General features: G+C 44.8%; 2 protein-coding genes across 2 annotated transcripts in view; one reads left to right on the top strand and one right to left on the bottom strand.

Annotated features, from left to right (window-relative positions):
* The window catches only part of srgap2 (SLIT-ROBO Rho GTPase activating protein 2), a 53,163-nt gene extending 38,799 nt beyond the window's left edge, over window positions 1-14,364 (bottom strand). Inside the window, exon 1 of the mRNA XM_030373759.1 lies at window positions 13,850-14,364. Within this exon, the coding sequence (XP_030229619.1) occupies window positions 13,850-13,916 (67 nt within the window). The 5' untranslated portion in view covers window positions 13,917-14,364. The remainder of the gene's footprint in view (window positions 1-13,849) is intronic.
* An 817-nt stretch (window positions 14,365-15,181) lies between these two features.
* On the top strand, window positions 15,182-18,951 carry LOC115556620 (protein FAM72A). Its single transcript, XM_030373762.1, has 4 exons — window positions 15,182-15,745; window positions 15,949-16,026; window positions 16,371-16,495; window positions 16,582-18,951. The coding sequence occupies exons 1-4, from the start codon at window positions 15,594-15,596 to the stop codon at window positions 16,674-16,676; spliced, it is 450 nt and encodes a 149-aa protein (XP_030229622.1). The 5' UTR covers window positions 15,182-15,593; the 3' UTR covers window positions 16,677-18,951.
* The last annotated feature ends 1,259 nt before the right edge of the window (window positions 18,952-20,210 follow it).

Below are 20,210 nucleotides of genomic sequence, written 5' to 3' on the forward strand. Positions count from 1 at the left end.
TTAACGCATGGCATGCTTTTCCGCGGAGAACGTACAGCCAACGGTTTGCTGCAGTGCATGCATGCGTGCATTTCCACGCGTCCATTTAAAGACCGCATTCCGCTATTCAGCTCCTTCAATCCTCCTGCTTTCTTTTCAAGCCGCTTCTCCCGCACCCCAAATCCCTGGCGTTTGCAGAGACATAAGGAGATGGGGAAAGTGGGTTTGGAGAAAGTGGGCCAAGAGGCACGTGGAGGCATAGAAAGCCCCCCCCCCACACACACACACACACACACACACACACACACACACACACACACACACACACACACACACACACACACACACACACACACACACACACACACACACACACACACACAAAGAGGGACAGAGAGAGAGAGAAAGAGAGAAAGATAGAGACAGAGAGAGAGAGAGACAGAGAGATGCTCCACACCTAAGCAGAATGAAGTACGCAGCACGAAGACAGAGAGTGGGAAAACAGCAGGGAGATAGAAGAGCAGAAGAGATTGTCTCTTCATCCCTCTCTGCTCCCAGTGGCTGTGCTGTAGCCGCAGGCTCTTCAACTGCGTGCACGTTTCATAAGCTTTGTGTCGTTTTGTTTTTTTCTCCCTTAAACTTGGTTTACTTAACAAGACGTCAATGGGAAAACATGGTAAAACTTGTTTCAGTGTTCATAAGGCTGAGGGGGTGAAAAAAAACAAGGATGGGATACGCATGCCTGAATGGCATTATGCTGGGTGCATACCTTTCCCCCTGTTTATCCTGTGGTGTGCTATATGTTAAGATTTTATTTTACGTAAATATATTTAATGTAAAAATCGGATATCCTGTAGTGTGAGGAACACCGATGACAGAGTACGGAATGCATTGATTGTGACATTGGAAAGACGATTCGGACCCCCACCCTGAGCGGTACCCTGGTGCCATAAACATAGGTCATAAACTACAAAATAGAGAGGGGGGGGGGGGGGGGGGGGGGGGGGGGGGCTACTATGTCCTACTTCCTCTAACAGGAAGAACAGGATCAACATTCTGGAGTCCTGCTATTCACAGCTTAACTCTACCATGTCACATCCCGCCAACAGACCAATCAAGGCTTGCTTATAGAAACACAGATCCACATTGAACTGGAATGAACAGAGAACAGCTCGGAATGAGGAAATGATAGAAATGATAGGAACTTGATAGAATCTGAGCAGCAAACATTTGGATTTGTCTTGTTTTTTGTTACTTTAGTTCCTCCAACACGAATACTGCAGCGGTAAGACAGAACGTGGTGGTAGGGACTCAGTCAGGATAGGAGACTGGAGGTGGGACACAACAAGAGACAATAGCAACATGACGTCCATGGAAACAAAAGCAGCTATTATTGGTCACAGTGTGTGCGTGTTCTTGCCACCAGGTGCGTGCCAGTGTCATTCAGTTCTGATTTCACTTCTGCAATCAGGAAGAGAAAATCTGTTTCTGTTTCAGATTTCACAAGTGACCACACAAAAAACCAACTCCTATTCCCAGCATCCCAAGACGGGGATCTCAGTTCCAGTGAAAGGTCACCCAGAGGTCCCTGCAAACCGCTCCACCCGGAGCCAGAAGGGAGCGTTCTGCAAAGCCCCAGCCTCCATCCCCATCAGCCCCTCCTCCAGACAAACACTCTGGGTTGCTATGGAGCACAGTGGGATGATAGTCTGGGAACACCCTAACCCTGCACCGCACGCACGCACGCACGCACGCACACGCACACACACACACACACACAGCACTGAAACTAAACAAAAAACCCAAACAATATTTTCACTGTCATGCTTAAAAGAAACACAATCCCACAACCTTCCTGGAGAGCATTCCTTAGCATCAACATGAGTCATTAAGTGGGACCCTAACCTGTGTAATTTCAGCCTGCTAAAACCCTGGGTATAACTGGGGACACGCGAACAGCACAATAACAATAAACAAGGCACTGCCATACTCCCAAGATTGCATGCACACAGTTTGGTAAGCATGACTAGTAGGAAACGTATCATTCACATAGTACTGGCTTTCATGCTCAACATAGCACTGGGGTAAGTTACACCGATTTTGGCTATATTGTCCAGACTAGGCAAAAAAATAAAATCCCATACTGGTTGTTGCACAACATTAGCAGGAGGCTAAGCTACAGTCTTTTCTTTAATGACGGAGCCTAAATGCCCTGGGACAGGCATGTCACACACACACACACACACACACACACACACACACACACACACACACACACACACACACACACACACACACACACACACACACACACACACACACACACACACACACACACACACACACGTCATTTTTCTGTGTGCAGTATTTCCATAGGTATTCCGCTCCTGAGTGTTTCTATGTGCGTTCAGGCGTCTTTGTTTGCCTGCGAAAGGATACATGTCCGAGAGGCATGTATGCATGAGAGGGTTATCACACCAGGTTACGGGACAGAGCTGCGCACAGGACAGCTCCAGCGGCACAACCCCAACAGGCGTGGGTAGGAGAACCGGAGCACTTCTTTGCCCTCTATTGTGCAGCATACCGGGACAGACCCACCCTTTCCTCTCAGCCACCTCGCTGGCCCCTCGGAGACCCCGCCCCAACTTACACGATTGGGGCAGACGATGGGAGTTTGGGGGTGGGGGGGTGAGAGCAGATTGTGAGCTCCAGAACACAGGAGCACCGTCACACTGAACAGCTGTGTGTGAGAGACTGGAAATCACAACGCAGCAGAGTGGATGGGGGGGGGGGGGGGGGGGGGGCGACCAACAAGAGGGAACTGGACTTTAAAGAGAGATAAAGCTGGGAGGGAGACGGAGGGATGGGGCACAGCAGATTTGTGTTCTTCGATGGGGCGTTGAATTATTGATGCCGCCACAGTTCTGAAGGGCAACGAGAGGGGGAGTGGGGGGGAGGGGGAGAAGAAGAGCGCGAGAGAAAGCGAGAGAGAAGAGACCTATTTCAGGGGGCAATTCGCCTATGATACACACACAGCTGTCGGAACACACCAGATAATGATGTTTTGACACATAAAACCGTGTATACACCTACGTATGCTGTATCCCAGCAGCAGTGATCTATCCTCCCTCAACAGTATGTGAATGTTTGAGTTGGAATAGCCCCCCCCTCCCCCCACCCAGCAGAAGGGGGAGCTAGCCATGAGGTCAAAGGTTGGATGGTACCAGAAAGAAAGACTAAAAAGAGAGAGGAAAGGAAAAAGAGAGAAGCGAAAAGACTAGGAAAAGAGAGAGACATGTGGCTCACACCTGTCCTGGCTCACTGACACAATCCTCCCAGCCGTCACTGTGCAGATATAAACCAAGGGGGGTGGGCAAAGAGACTGGGAGCAAGCAAGAGCAACGGTCATTAGCTACGTTGTTGTTGATTCTAATATCCGAGACACTACAGAGTTTCACTTTGCTTTCATCCTCTCCCGCTCCGTTCTCCTCTTTACCCAAACGGCTGCCTTCCTTTAGTGCTGATGAAGCCTGTTTGATCTAGTAGAGACTAGGACCCGACCGATATTGATTTTTGAGTGCCGATGCCGATTATTTTCAGAGAAAAATTACGATTACGATTTAATCGGCCGATTAAAAAAAAAATAATAATAAAATAAATAAAGCATATAAAACATAGTTTTTGATACCTTAAATATACTTTAAACACTTTTGACGAATATGTGAATTCAATGCAGAACCTTTGAGTGTTTTAGAATACATTTACAGTCAAAAATGAGTGTAATGTAAAATGTAAAATAAATAACTAACTCCCAATGTGCTGCGCTCGTGAGCAGTGACTAACACGTGCGTGCTGAGCAGTATGGTCTCACCGTTAGAGTCTACAGTATAACAAATTAACATGGCCTGGGACCTAAAGAAAAACAGGCACAACATGCTCAAACAACGCGTCTTGTGTACATTGGTGAGGTGAGCGCGCAGCTGCCTGAGCGAGCGTGCTTTCATGTTGTACGGTAAAATTCAATCTCCTCTTTTTTACTCCAGCTAAAGTTGTTAGTTAGCAAGGCGAGTAGGAGCGCAATCTGCAGGATACTAAGCGCAATAACATTTAAAAAAAAAACGGTTGTAATCGGCGTCTTTTTGACCGATGCCGATTATTTTCAAAAAGGCTATAATCGGCCGATTAAATCGGCAGGCCGATAAATCGGTCGGGCCCTAGTAGAGACCTGCTGTTCTGAATCTCTCCCTCTGTCACACACACACACAATCAGACAACATTCTCCAACATGAACTGAATACCAGCCGAATAGTTCATGAATTTAAAATGGCCTTGATGCCAATCGAGGCTACGCTGTCAGAGGCCAACTGCGTTCTGTGTGTCTGTGTGTCTGTGTGTATCACTTGGAATGTGAGCTATGACATAGTGAGCCAGAGGACACTGGGCATCATTGTCCTTTGCAGTGTGAAAGGGGGGGGGGGGGGCACAATGGAGTGAGACACTACCAGGGACCTGACTCACTCATGCTGCTATAGCCAAGAGCGCTATAGAGAACACACACACACACACACACACACACACACACACACACACACACACACACACACACACACACACACACACACTAGGTGGGACACCATGGACAATAGCAACAGGACAGTCAGAGAGCCCAATAGCTGCCATTATAAGGCCCAATCCCATTTCTACCCCTTACCCCTTCTCCTGAGGGGGAAGGGGAAGGGGTAAGGGGTAGAAATGGGCCCAAGTCTCCCTCATGAAGATAAAAAACGTTTAACACCGTCCGTTCTGGCAGCATTTAAATATTTGTCACCGGCAATGATGCTTCTGACGGAACTCTGACAAAAGAACTGATCTTTTTTGTTTTTTAAAAGGGAGAGGTGGTCATTTATAAAGGGCTTGCATTGACGTTTCAGCAGCGATGGGAATCCACCAGTCACTCCTCCACTGGAAAACCCACATCTCATGACAAGAGCCCCTCTTTACAATCAGCCACTTAGCCCCCTGCCCGCTCGCCTCAAACTGCAGCCTGTACACATGAACAGAAGCGCACATCGATGCGAACATAGATGCACACTGACACACATACACAGAAATTATAGTCAATGAGTGACGAGAAAGAGCATTTGAAAATAATAGTGTAACAGCAGCCCACCAGAATATGTTTGCTTGCAGGTGGATGAAGCGAAACATAAATGACTAGATGTTATTTCCAGCTGTTAACAGCAACTACTAGGCAGCAAACTATCAGCTATCGACCGGATAGCTCCATAGCTGGAGGCTACAGAAGAGACAATGGGTTTGTATATGGCTGGGCTCCGAGGCAGGTCTGGACAGCTAGGAGAAGGAGCAGAAGGAGAGGGTCCCTCTGTGTGGAACATCTAGATATGGAATGTAGCATTCAGCTCCACCTTGACACAGCCCCCCTGCGACGCACGGGCCACTGCACAACAGGAATGTGTGTGTGTGCGTGTGCGTGTGTGTGTTCTCCCATTTCTGGGCTCTGTTTGGGAGCACATGGACTGAGTTGGAATGTGGTGATAGAGTGGGTGGGGGACAGGGGTGAGGAGAGGAGGATGGCGGTGAGCTGAGACAGAAGAGGGGGAAGGAGAGGGATCAGGGAGGGTCCTCCCACCATGCAGCCCAGCACATGGTGCACACATTCTATCCTGGGAACTTCCTGGATGGGCGGAGCCAAATGACCCTGCCCCCTAAATCTGCCAAAGGACCTACAACACGCAGGCTTCTGCAGAGAGGGAAGGGGCAGTGGGCGCATAGATGAGCGTGGACTCATTCGTCAGGGTAGAAATGGAGGGAAGTGGCTGTAGCCGTCATTTACCCATAGGCGGCGCCATGTTAGTTGAACCACTGCGGCAACAACATGCTTATTTAACAGCCCTGGGACATGCTTAAACAAGTACAACAGAACAAGACAAATCAGCCTTTGGGTCTTAACACACAAACACACCGCACATGCTCATGCTTTTGTCCACGGAAAGATTGGCAGGTTGCAAAACAAGTGGCAGCAAAGCAGTCGGATGAATATCAGGCCTCGGGAATAAGCTGCTGCATCCATAACGTCAAACAGACAATGAAAGCGACAGCATAAATAGCATACTTTAGGCAAAGATTCCACGGCGGGCCTCGGTACCAGTATCGACATGCGAGGGCAAAACTCTAATTACAAAACACACAAGCGATCACACACACACATGCCAGTGTGCCTACAACATACAGGCGTGGGTGCATGCGTGCGTGATCGCTTGTGTATAATGAGCAGCCTGGGCTGTGGGGAGCATCCTCCTGGGGATTGTGTGAGAGACAGGCGACACATCTGTTGGCTCGTCCTAAGGAGCTCGTCACCTGCAGTGATCCTCATCATGGGCACGGTAAACATTGGATGTTTATTTGAGAGAGAGATCGCGTGTGCATGCATGTGCGGCTTGTGCGCGTGTCTTTCTTACAGTACATCTGGTTGGAGTGAAAGGGTGAGGTGATAGCAGAGGACTAGAACATAGGAGGGAAAGTACCAACTCGTTACCAACCTTTATCAGGGAGCCAGGAGTCGTCTGATTACACACACACACACACACACACGTTTATTAGTCTCGTACCCTTTGTGTATTATTTGGCTTGTTCATATTCATTCATACAAATAACATAAGCCACGCTATGGAACAGGACATGTGTAATGTATATCACAAGATGTGACTAGGAAAAATAAGGGGAGGAGATCAGGTGAGCAGAAGATGATAAAGAACAGGAAGGATATACTTCCATTTCTATATACCATGTGATGAGGTGCCTACTAGCTCCTTTCCTGCATCTTCAAAACTAAAGAGAGAGAAGCGTCGTAACCACAACGGGACCGACGGCCAGCGACGACTGCATCGTTTAATCCTCCCTTTTTGTCATCGCCGAGAGCGGGTCTACAATGATCCACGGGCTCCAGGGACAACAACCACCACTACAATCTCCCCCGTTTGCGCAGACTCAGCACTCTGATGATGGGCTCCCCTGCCGGCACAGCCTCTACCGCAGTCATTCGCCAAAAATCAACAGCGCATCTACTGGGGACAATTGCTCTTCCGGAGGGCGAGAGCTTAACGACGAAACACGCCCAAAATAGCAGAGTTTTCTTCCATTGGCACATCCTTATAGCAGACGCGCAGCAGAAGGAACACGGTGTCCTAAAACACCCACACATTCAAGACTAGAAAGACAGATACAAGCACATTGTTCCCAGGGAGAAAGAGAAGGAGTGAGGGAGAGCGACTGCGTTTGTGTGAAGGTAGCATGTGTGTCTATTGCGCTCGTCTCCATGTGCTGTGGATCCGGCTGAGGAACCGTGATGAATGGCTTCATTAAAACGGCGTTAGCGGAGGTGCGAACCCTGGATGGCATGCTATTGCTCCTCACCGCTGACACAGACACGCACGAACATTTGTTTTTCCAGACACCAATGGAAGGCCAAACCGGCTCCCCCTAATCATTACATCTAGATGAGTTGTTGTTGACATGTTTGCAATCTTTTGATGCAAAAGCGTATATCGTAAGTCATGCATCGAAAAACTGGTGACTCTTTTGCTTGAGTCTTATAATAAAACATAATGTATTTCCCAAAAATCTCTCTTGGCCACAAATACACCACACACACACACACACACACACACACACACACACACACACACACAGTCCCAAGGCAGACCAGCAAAGAAATTGAGAGCATGTGGAGAGAGAGTGAGAGAAGGCTGGAGACGGGGGAGTCGGAGGAGAGCTCGATGAACTGAACCACAATCCTAAAGCTATAGGAGAGCGCCAAAAAACCCTTCCCAAGGTCTCTCTGTGTGTGTGTGTGCGCGCTTGCGTGCGTGTGTGTGTCAGAGAGAGAGAGAGAGAGAGAGTGAAGTGGTAACCTGATTAGCCAGGCCCTACAGGGGGAGAGGAAATCTACATTATTCTTTCCCAGTCTCCTTCTCTACTGACAAACACAGAAAAATGGGGGCAATCCAGTAACCCTAGCAACCACCAGTGTGCCTGCTAGCAGAGGAGCCAACGATGAAGGGGGAAGTAGCAGAGAAGACAGAAAGAGAGCGAGAGAGGAGAAAAGGGGAGAGGCTAATAAAAGTATCTCCCTTACACATCCAACACTCGCATACACACTGACAAATGCTAGTGATACATTTTCCTCCATTATGCATTTTGTCTTGTCGCTTTTTCACTTGTCCCTGCTTCTTGTCCATTTTTACCCCCTGCCTCCCTCTCTCCCTCCTTCTCCTGTCTGGTTACTCCTGCCTTTCTTCCTCTTCCTCTCCCTCTCTGTGTCCACGTATGAGGGCTGTTCAAACACACAGCCTGTTTCCTTTGGCTCCCCCCCAGGGAGACTAAGCCAACCTTTCTAACCCCCCCTCCCCTTTCTCTCGTGATTGTTTTATACAGAATATGAATTTGTCTCTGGCATGCTTGGGCTATGTATAGATCCTTCTGTTGTTAAAAGTTGTACTCATCACTGTGAACAAACACACACACACACACACACACACACACACACATGAAATTATAAAGTGGAAATCATCAAGATAAACGAGGCTGCAGAAGTGTGTACAATTTCAACATAACCTGACAAACACAATGAGTTTCAACGAAAGGGAAAAGAAAAAATTTAAAATCGTAAAGTAAAAGAATACTGAGGAGACCCGGTGGTTTCGACAATGGTTTTATTGTTCATCTGACACACACTGAAAGAAGGGGAGAGATTGAAAGGGGACCGAGTAGGAGAAAGACTACGAGGGTGTTGGCAGTGGCAGAGCTCGCCTTACACATTCTTGCACACTCTCACAGGTTGTTCTGCTGTTGCTATGTGTGTCCGTAGGCAAAGACCACATAAAAGGGAAAGGAGAATGGAAGACCCTTGCAGAGGTCAAGACCTCTAAAACACCCCTACACCGAAAGAGCTTAGCCACCGTTGACAACGTGATGACGCTAAATCCACTAGTATGCAGGTAACAACAAAGGCTGGGGTCATCAGCGTTATGAAGTAAAGCTTTTTAGTCAAGTTCCTCCTCTAATGTCAGTGGGGGTACACTTATAACTTTGAGCATGTTTTGATTATGCAAAACACACACACACACACACACACACACACACGGAGGGAAAGTTTAAGCCAATCATATCATGCCGAGGCCCTACTGGTGGGGGCGGAGACCAAATTGTCGAGATGAACCAAACATATCATCTGTTGCCCACTCAAAGTACATCTGGAACCTAACGCGCACCAGTTGTCTTATGCCGCTTTTCCACCGCACATGTAGCTCGACTCGACACGACACGACATGGTAGCAGCGCGGGTCCTTTTCCACCGCAAATAGTACCTCCGGTACGTGGGCGGGGTCGGCTGCGCGAAAGGGCCGTGACGTATTTTTGTACGCGACGCAAACAACACCTACGTAACCCACACATGGACAGAACCCACATAACAACAATGGAGAACATCGATGCGATGGTATTCGTGTTCGTATTATTAGCTGGCATGTTGAAGAAGTGGAATATGTTGGCTGCGGCGCTGCTATGGCTGTTACCAGCATGGTTGCCATGTCGCTCTCGTGACTTCGTCACACTCTCTGGCCAATCAGTGGCCGGCCGTCTGCCGACGTCACCTTTTAGCATCGGCTCAGCCGCTTGGAACCTAGAGCGAGGCGGTACTAGAAAAAGCAGCCACTTCAGGTACCAGATACCATGTTTTCGCGGTGGAAACGCAAAAAAGGCGAGCTGAGTCGAGTCGTGTCGAGCTGGTACCATGCAGTGGAAAAGCGGCATTAGAGACAAATGGCCTCACCTACTTGGCTCCAATGGTTATTTGCTCTCGTTATCTCTCTCTCTACCTACCTCTTGTTATCTTCTGAGCTTCTCAGTACACATCCGGTTACTCTGCATGTCGTCTTACTATAAAGGAGCAAACAGGTTTAGATGCATCTTCAGACTGGCGGCTATTAAGAATGTTGAAGGTTAGGCGGCTTTGATCTCAATCCAACAACCTCCCGATGAAGACATGCACGCACGCATGTCTCTCCGTCTCCAAACAACTTTTGTTGATCTCAATTCTCAAGGTGAGTATGTGTGATGTGATAAAAGGCCTGTGTGTTTCTCCGTCAGATGCGATTACGTTTGTAATGTGATGCAGAGCCTTGCTGACACAGCAAGCCATGCATCAGAGGGGCAGGGATGAGAGACGCAGACAAACGGTCCACAATACATGCCGTTTGAGGATGTTGATTAAAATAATCTTTCTCTCCATCTGATGCTTCAACATTTTTTCCGCCAGTTTCATTGTACTGGCATCTGATCTGATAGATACTTCTGTTCATTCTGCTGGCGGTTAGTCCAACCTGGCATGAGGATACTGACACATGGTGTGTGTCTGTGGCAACGGGAGATCAGAGAGTACAGGTCATTCCTGCAAAAGCAGTGTCTAAACAGGAAGTTGCAGACAGACTCACTGCGTTCAATATATCTGTGTGTGTGTGTGTGTGTGTGTGTGTGTGTGTGTGTGTGTGTGTGTGTGTGTGTGTGTGTGTGTGTGTGTGTGTGTGTGTGTGTGTGTGTGTGTGTGTGTGTCAGCCAAACTCCTGATCCTCGGCTTTACACAAACATACTTCCTGACTGATTATTTAACCACTGTCAGCGGTTTCTATTCAGTGTGACACACACACACACACACACACTTTAAATTGTGGTCACCACACCGCTGGCGCCATTGAGCCAATCAATACAATGTAACCATGGATAGCCATTTCAGATAAATTGATTAGGGGGGTCTTTGGGGATTCAATGAATAAACAGTTATGAAGTGGGGACTGAAAGACGTTTTCCCACAACGGCAAAGAGGAAGAGGGAGAACATTGAGAATAGTTCACTCCCTTGAGAAGTCTTTGTACTGAATTACTTTTGAATATATTTTGCGCGCACATAATCATTGTGAACTTATGTCTATGAGTCATTTCCACAGACCTACTACACCCCACGCACACGTCCACTTCCATATCAAATAGACATGAAGGCCTATCAAAAATACGGCCTCACAGTTGGTAGGCTGATCATTCGAAGCCTGTTTCATGTTGATGCTCTACACACTTTTAAAGAACTGCTGCGGCTGTCGCTTTTGCCGTTCCACCACTTTTTCTTTTGTGCATTTGGTGCGCCATCAACACACAGCCGGACAGTAGCAAAGCAGTTGGACTGTACAAATAATGGCATTGACCATACCCACGTACCGCTAGATTTCAGAGGGACGTGTAGCCTAGGCTTTAACACCACGTCAGGGATGCTCCTGTACGTCACCTGTGTTGGTTATCAGGATACTCCTAAGGTAGCATAATATGGACTCCTTCTCCCGGTCATCTGCTTTGAGCTATGATCATGTGTGCTTGTGCGTGCCTGTGTGTTTGTGGATCGTGGACATCACGTCATGTGTCCCTGGCTGTTCCAAAACAGCTTCACGTGTTAGCCGACAGCCAAGAGAAGCAGATACCTTTCGTTATTCGTGTTACAGGGATAAGTGTGATGGTCAAATACATGCTTCCACTCCCTAAAATGGGCTTTCTCCAAAACCCCATCACTCAAAAATGAAGCTCATTCCAACGCTGTATTTCAGAAAGCAGCCGCATAACCATCTGGCCTGCAGCATTCCTGTTCCTACTTTAAAGATTCAGCCCTGAATAAACTGGTCTACTGCACTCAGTCAGGTGCATGCTTACGCTTCAGCTTCCCTGGTACCTACCAGTGAACATCCCTTTATTCAAGTGTGTGTGTGTGTGTGTGTGTGTGTGTGTGTGTGTGTGTGTGTGTGTGTGTGTGTGTGTGTGTGTGTGTGTGTGTGTGTGTGTGTGTGTGTGTTATTCCGCTCAGGCCATCCCCTCTCGGCCAAGTGTGAGAGACAGGAGCCTGATTCACAATCTACTGTCCTTTCTCCCGGAGGCTACTGTAAACACTACATCATGCTGCACGTCAATCCAGTGGACCACGCTGACAGAACACACACACACACAAGAAGAGTACCGGTAGACGCCATGAGGAATCTGATACTATGATCCTCATTAAAACATGTCAGCTATTGAAGAAAAGCTACGTGATTTTCAGAGATCTGACACACAAAGGGATGTGGGAAGTCTATAAATCCTAAATGTGTCATGGTGCCTTCCAGGAATATTTCCCTTAGTCTTAGTAACAGTACAGGTGTCCATGTTGTAGCTTGTATTTGTTGTACATGATACCTTGCTACTGGTGTTCCAGCTGATGATAGGCCACACACACACACACACACACACACACACACATACACACACACACACACACACACACACACACACACACACACACACCTGGAATGTATGTGAAAATAAGGAAAGAAAGAAAGGAAGCCATGAGCGAGCCAGAGAGCAATAGTTATGGACAAAGAGAGTGCAGGACGAAGTGTGCATCTTGACAGCCAAACTAATTCAGCGGGGGTCGATGGACGAACACCACATCGTCCATCCTCCTGACCCGCTCAGCAGACACTCCTCACAAATCCACGTGGACAGGGAATACCTCTACAGCTGCTGCCGTGCACAAACCCACAACCACATATGGACACCTAGACAAAGACTCTGCTCACAGGACATACGTGTATTAAAATGGTTTTCCAATTGTTAGAATAGGTTTTGAATTGTGTATATCCACACTCAATACTGTACGCAATTCCACCAATACAACCAGCAGCCTTGAAATAATGCAGCAGACTGTCTGGAGGACAGTAGGTTAACTCTGGGGTAAGAGTGTCTCAATACAACTTCATGTAGAAGAGGCTCCTCCACTCACTCCGACTGGCTGTCCATGTCCACTGGTCTGTCATAATTTGACTACCATAATGTTCAAATCATGATGGGAGTCGTTGTTGAAGGGAAACAGGAGGGAGTGGAGCGGGGGGCTCATCTGTTAAACGTCCATTGCTAAATAAAATTGGAATTGGGCTGTTCTCCATGCGTGCAGAACACTCTTCTACTTTCCTTGGCTACACTGTTAGCATTATATATGACAAAGACAATACCGCTCAATCTTTCCGATAACGGTGTCGGACGGCAGAATAGGAGCAGGTAGATAGTTAAACGGCTCCGTTACCCCCCGCGCCCCTCCGCCCCCCAGGTCTCTTGCATGATATTTTGCTTCGTTGCTAGTTCTGGGTAAATATACGTGGGAGACTGCTTGCAGGGTTACATGACAATTACCATCGTTTTACAACAGTTTTTTTTTTTCAGACACATGGATACGCTTAGCAGGCTAGCACAATTTACACTTGCAGCGCCTCGTGAACGCCAACACATCGCCACAGACATGCAGGCGAGAGAGAGAAAACGCCCTGCGTTGTTCCACCGGCATGTCGAATCCTAGCAAAGGGGATACAGCCTCCAACCTACACAAATGGATAGCCTACACATCGGCCTCGTATATATTTAAGTTTATACTAAATATATGCATATCAAACCACAATTCAACAATCATTGATCTTTGTTGACCGAATGTGAGTCATGTGTAGCTGCAGGCAGGCAGATGCTTAGTGATACATGATCAAATTGTTTGAATGATTGAAGTCGTTCATGCCACAACCGAAAATTTTGAAAATATCATAATGGCATTTCTCTGACCAAGAGCATACGAAACTGGACAGGTATGCAGCTAGCTGTGATCATCGAAACGAGTTGGAAAGCCCATGCAGCTGGATAAATGGGTTACCACATTGTCTTGCATTGCATTTATTTGAATCAGTGTCCTACCTTCCACAATGTAGGGCAGTTCAACGTAAAGATGTGAAAAAGTTTACCTTTAACTTGAGTTTCATATTCGGCCACGATCTCCTTGTCCTTTCGGAATTTCGCCGGAGACGTCATGGCTGCGTTGTGGATCAAATAGGCGACTTGCCCGCGCAGTTAAGCAATTTTTTTTGTATCAATAAGTCAATTGTCCAGAAGTACTACTGTGACCGAGTTGGGAAAACACCACGGAAAATACGAGCTTCTTACTCTGCCCGCAGCTCTGTATTGTCACTGTCCGTCTTCACTCGGGGCGCATTGTGAGTTTGGCGCTGCTGTGTGTATTCCCATTCGTGTGAGTCCGTGCATTAACGCCTCCTCAAAAAAACTGTTACCGTGCAGATAAAGTAAGGGAAGGGAGGCTCATTCCATTGATGAAGGAAAATATAGAGCTGGGACTTCTTCTACATTGGTGTCTACTCCTGAGTCGAAATTATAAGTTGGGATACCCGCCTGGTCTCGGCGACCGCGAGGATACTGTGTGGTTCTGGTCCTCCCTTGAGTGAGAAGAACGAGGAGGATGGCTGGTCACTGCGCAGGACAGACATGCATAGACGCATTCACGCACGGACCTCATCCATCATTTGTTGAGTCTTTCTATCGACTGAATAGAAAAGTTTGCAGTCTATTATTGTCAATTCCCAATCCTATTTTCCATACTACGAATGAAACATCACCAAAATACATGTTTTGAATGCACACGCCGCGACTAAAGCGACCAAGCCTTAAATCAAATCTTACTTTTAAAGCTTACGGGACTTTTCGGGACTATAATTTTAAGTAAAAATGAGACTACATCAACCTAATGAGTCAACCGAAGAAAAATAACACCTGGTATAAGCATTGAAATTGTAATGCATGTATCTGCATTTCTGATATAGGATGTCTACATTATTGTTGAGGGACCCCGCATATTCAATTGCTTGTGATACATATTTGTACACACCTCACAAACTAACAATCCTTATGAAAAATAAGCCTGTATATTTATTATTGGACATGAGACCTATTTCTATTTGTACACAATGTGTACTGTGATCATGGTTCGCTCTACCAGAACCGAAATCCCTTACTTATATTGTTGTAAAAAATCTTGAAATATACACCGGCTATTAAATTTCAAAAGTGTTATTGTGTTTTTCAAATGGGAATAGTTTAAGTATAAAACAAATAAAAGTATTGTTCTTTCTACTTTTATTTGTCAAATAATCTAAATGGGTTTCCAGGGGGAAAGAGAATAGCTGAGCCTACGTCATATATTGCTGTCCAATCGCGTGGCACATGGTGAATTATATCCAATCACAGCGCGTTGTGATGTCGTTCAAAGAATGTTTCAGGAAGTGTTGTCAAATACCAGGAAGTTATAAACAACAAAGCTGTCAGCTAACCATATAGCTGCGAGGAACATTCTGTCTTGATGAAAACCAACAATGCCAAACAAGGCTTGCTATACGCTAATTTATATGCGTTGTTGCTGAATTATTTATAGACATTTTATTAACGCGCGTCCCACCGTTTATGCAACACTAACGCTCCGTGTCTTCGCAAACAAAGTGATAAGACAAGGACGCAGACCTCGACGGCTTGTAGGTAAATGCTGAACAGATTAATATTCTAAACCTGAAGAAGCGAAGGGAAACGCTCGACGTTCTTCTTCATGAGTGAAGACATTTCGTACATTCACTGCCTGGTTAGTGATCGAGAGCAGAACACATTTCGCCTTTGAAAGGTTGTGAGGCACAGGTTGGAACAGCCATGTCCACATCTAACGCTAATTTCAAAAACAAATGTGTCACTCAAGTCAACTGCGTGTTCTGTGGAAGTCTCCTCTGCACCAGAGGTATGAAAGCAGTGCTTCTCGCAGATGCAGAGATCGAGCTGTTCTCCACCGATATACCACCTAATAGGTAAGTGTTTATATTATTATTATTTAATATTCTGAGTTGGTTATTGCTATACATTTGTGTAATGTCTTATTATAAAAGTCTTGGTACAAACTATTCCTTCTATTAGCCTATGTTTCATGAAATGATGGTATGTAAAACACATTTGATTAATTTCTTTATCCGTGCATTGTTTATTCAATGTATATTTTTACATTTCTTTCTAGGACTGTTGACTTTGTGGCCAGCTGCTATTCCACCGAAAGCTGCAAGTGCAAACTGAGAGACATCGCCTGTCTTAAGTGGTATAAGTATAAGTCCAGTTATTGAGTCAACATAAATGGTACGATTTGATTCCAACACTGGCCTAGGCAGATGAGGAATCTGTAGACATTTCTGCTTTTCTATTTGGCATCAGTTATGCATAACTTGCTATGTTAAAATGTAAATGTAACATATAAGCCCCAAATTAGCGATGCAAACTGCTTTGTATACCACGGCCTTTGTTGCATGCTAAAAACATCAGTTGGATAATAGACGCTATCTGGTGGAGCTAGCAGTTTTCACAGGTACTCTTTATGAAATGCTGACATATGTTTGTCCTTTGTCTCCCTGTCTCTCTCCACATACACACTCACTGTCCGACCAGCGGCAATGTTGTCGGCTATCATGTCGTGGCCCCCTGTAAACCATGCCTCCTGTCCTGTAACAATGGGCACTTCTGGATGTTCAATAGCGATGCTGTGTCCACCCTCAACAGACTGGATGCTACAGGCCAGTAGAAATTCTTTGTTGTGACAATGTAGGAATTGTCGAATTTCAATAAATAACTAATCACCTCCAAAACTGACACACTGCAGGCCTAAATCTGCTGCTGTGGGGAGACCTACCTGAGCTTGAGGATAGTGACGATGAAGACTCGGAGAGCCCCTCCGAGGAAGAATGTATCAGGTAAGTTGGAAGATGGAGAACCAGAAGGCGCCTGTTGGGGGGCGTCTTAAGGGTTGGGCGTGTTGATCTGGACCCTTTGCTTGCGAGGACAGTAAGAAGAGAGGCCTTAACTTGTGACCATGCCTTCCCCCCCCCCCCCTCCATCTTATAAAACAGTCACAAAGTCACAAACACCCACACACACTGATTCCTATTCTTATTTTGGTCTTGCTGTGGGCTATCATAAGACATGCTGAAGAATGCCATGGTAAACAAACTGACTTGATGCATATTTGCTTTAGTGTTTTGATCCAGTCAATACGCTCACAATTAATTTGATAACACTGAGCTGACTTGGGTTTGAGACGACAAACAAGCATTATAGGTTTGGGTTGACAGTGAATGCTGTTTTTATTTTTGACCTTGTTTACAATTAGTATGATTGTTTATTTCCTGACATGATTGCAACTGGTATTTTTCTTCCATTATGTTAAAAGAAAAAAATAGAAATGTACTTAATGTAATTCTGCTGCAAACTACATACTCCTGTTGACAGGTATGTTTTTAAGTCTTATATTCCCCATGTGTGCTTTCTTATAAGTACATTTGCTATTTAAATTTCATGTACTAGGGGCAATGGCACAAATTAGTTAATTTACCACTTGCTTTTTCCCCGGCATATTTAACACAATACTTCGCTGGCTGAGGTTCCATCAACTATGCATTCTCATCCGCAAAATAAGTGTCAGTTACAATATGTGTTGGCCACCTTGATAAATGACAGGGGGAGTTTTTGATAAAAGATATTAACATATTTGTTTGTGGTATGCTTGCACTGGCTCTGTCAAGTCCGTCATTTCCCCGGTCAGTAATCTCTAGAATTTTCCAGCTTTACGGTTTACGAGTACAGCAGAGCTAGAATAAAAAATAAATAATAATAATTGCTGCAGTGCAACATTGATAAATGGCAAAAAAAAAAAAGCGTATCCGCGACAGGTCAGAACATTTCTAACAGTTTGACTGTAGCACCGAAGGACTAAATCAGCACTTCAATGAAGCACATCCAAGTTGTTGTGACACTGTGTCATCTTTGTCTTAGTAGTCCCGTCTATTTCTAAAGTGTTTTTTCTAAATCAACTGTGTACCACGCCTGCAGACTGAGTTCAAATACAATCAGCGTCGACCTCCCCTTTGTATCCAATTTACTTTACCGGAGGTACCGGAGGTAGTTACTGGTGATAAGGGCAGCATCCAGTATTGGATAGGGGTTTGACAACCCTCCACCTGCAGGGAAGAACGTTAAACGACGCCGAAAAGACACAATGTTAATCCCTATTTATATGGCATGGATCGTCTGCATTTATTTTTTTATTTTTTTGGGGCTCCTGTCAATAACATTCATGCCAACTTCAATGGCAAAGACTCTCTAGAATCACGTATCTATATTGAAGCACTGGGTGACCTATGATTCAACTTGTGTCATAGCTGTTATCCCTGCAGAGATGGCCCTGAGGGATGGAAAGGACTCTTGAAACTCCCATCACATTTCCACTTATGGTCATCCTTTTATCTTGAACTCATCTTTGTAGTTGTAAAATGTAATAAACCGATATTAATATATATAAATATATATATATATAAATATATTTAATGTAGGAAGTACATCAAATGGGTATTTGTAAAACCCACAAACCAAATATCTCTAACCACTGCAATCTTTGGTCCCTATTTTTTTTTTTTTTTTTTTTAATTCATTGATTTGTATTGTGCTACAGTACTTATATTTCTATGCTCATTCAATTATTAATTTGTGAACTTGTGCTTTGTTTGTTAGAGATTGTGTGTGTGTACAGGTTTACCTCACAATGGTATCACTCTTAAGCTTCTGCTGGCTAGCACAATAGTTGAAAGATAATCAAAAATAATATATAAAAGGTTGTTTCCAACCATACGATTAACTTGCCCTGCTGAAAAATGTTATATTTTGGAATTGCACTGAAACTGCATTAGTAGTTTGAAAAAGTTTTTTTATGCTTGTCCAATTAATAAACTTTTTTTTCCTGAACACCTTGATACTGTTAACTAAACCAGATGTTGCTAAATTATTGTTCCAAACAGATTAACAATGATATTTAAAGATAGAGCTATAGGAGATAGTTGTGTGTATGGATGTCAATATATATGGTTATCAATTGGATTCTCCCACCACGTTTTGCCATTATATTCCATGCTAGCATCAATCTATAAGATTGATATCTGAGAGATTGATGGTTTGATTGATTAAATATATTTTACATTTGCAACTGGGTCTTCATCAACACTTTATAAATGATTGATTTTCAAATTACAACAAATATAACATTATTTCTGTGTTGTGCACACGCATATCTGTGAATATTGCATTTGGACAGAGAGATCCTTTTAGAGAACATCCTCATAGAGCCTCTGTTTTGCTCTAGTCATGTTGTGGTCAAATTTCTATGACTTCATGATAGGTCCTTAAATGCCTCATTCACTTAAGTGGTAAAGATTTTGCTTCAGTAAAAAATATTGTCATGTGGGGTTACATGCAGACACATGCTTCCCCACAATCTGTTTGCTTGGAAAGGAATTCATGATTTAGGAGAACCTAAGCTCTTGGCGATGGTAAGTCTATACCCTTTGTTGTATCAAGGAGAGGAAACAGCCCTCCATTAACAATCACCAATATTCCAATTAAGTGACCCCAGACATTCATCTTCCAAAATCAACCTTTATACCGGGATCGCCTGCTGAGAACAGCTACTCTACTCGTGTGTACTGTTTTAAGAGACCCATGGACTTAAGTTAGGGAGGAAATGAGGCAGACCGGTCTATGGTGGGATAATCCGGCAGGTGTGCGGTGTGTGTTCACAGCCTGGTGAATGGCCAGGTGTGTATTGAACCCAGCAGCTCTGTGAGCAGGTGCCTTGCTTAAGTATTGTGTGTCAACAGCTAGCTGACAGAAGAATGGCACACAGGTTGTATTTTCTGTATGTTTAATGACCATGTTCATTCAGTGGGTTCCCTTAAGGGTGAGTTGTCCATTACAATGCAATTATATCTTCTTTTTAAATTAATAGTTAAATGTGGTATTTAATGAGCTCAGATCGGTGTGTCATTGTTTTATTATCTCTTGTTGTGAGGCCTTTTATAGGTGTACAGATCAAGGTTTAGACCTACATCATCAAAATACGACACTAATAAAGCTATCTTACTGTTCTTAATGATAATGAGCATTTAGACAATAATTGTCAAATAATAGTAAGACAATTTATTTTATTTTTGGTAAAATGCATATTTACTAAATTGTCGTCTTTCATACTCGTTTTTGGTTGTTATTATTTCCAAACCGATTCTGTAGCTCCCTCTGCTGGATAATATTTGTACTCACAACAGCATGAAATCTTAAAAACTGAAGAGTAGGCCGACGAGCGATCCACTGCGTTCTCTATTGTAATGAAATAATGGTAGGCCTATACATCACAACTTATACTGTGAGAATAATGATAAAGTTATGGAAACATAAATACTCAATTTT

The sequence above is a fragment of the Gadus morhua genome, chromosome 13, assembly GCF_902167405.1.
Source record: "Gadus morhua chromosome 13, gadMor3.0, whole genome shotgun sequence".
Classification (NCBI taxonomy): domain Eukaryota; kingdom Metazoa; phylum Chordata; class Actinopteri; order Gadiformes; family Gadidae; genus Gadus; species Gadus morhua.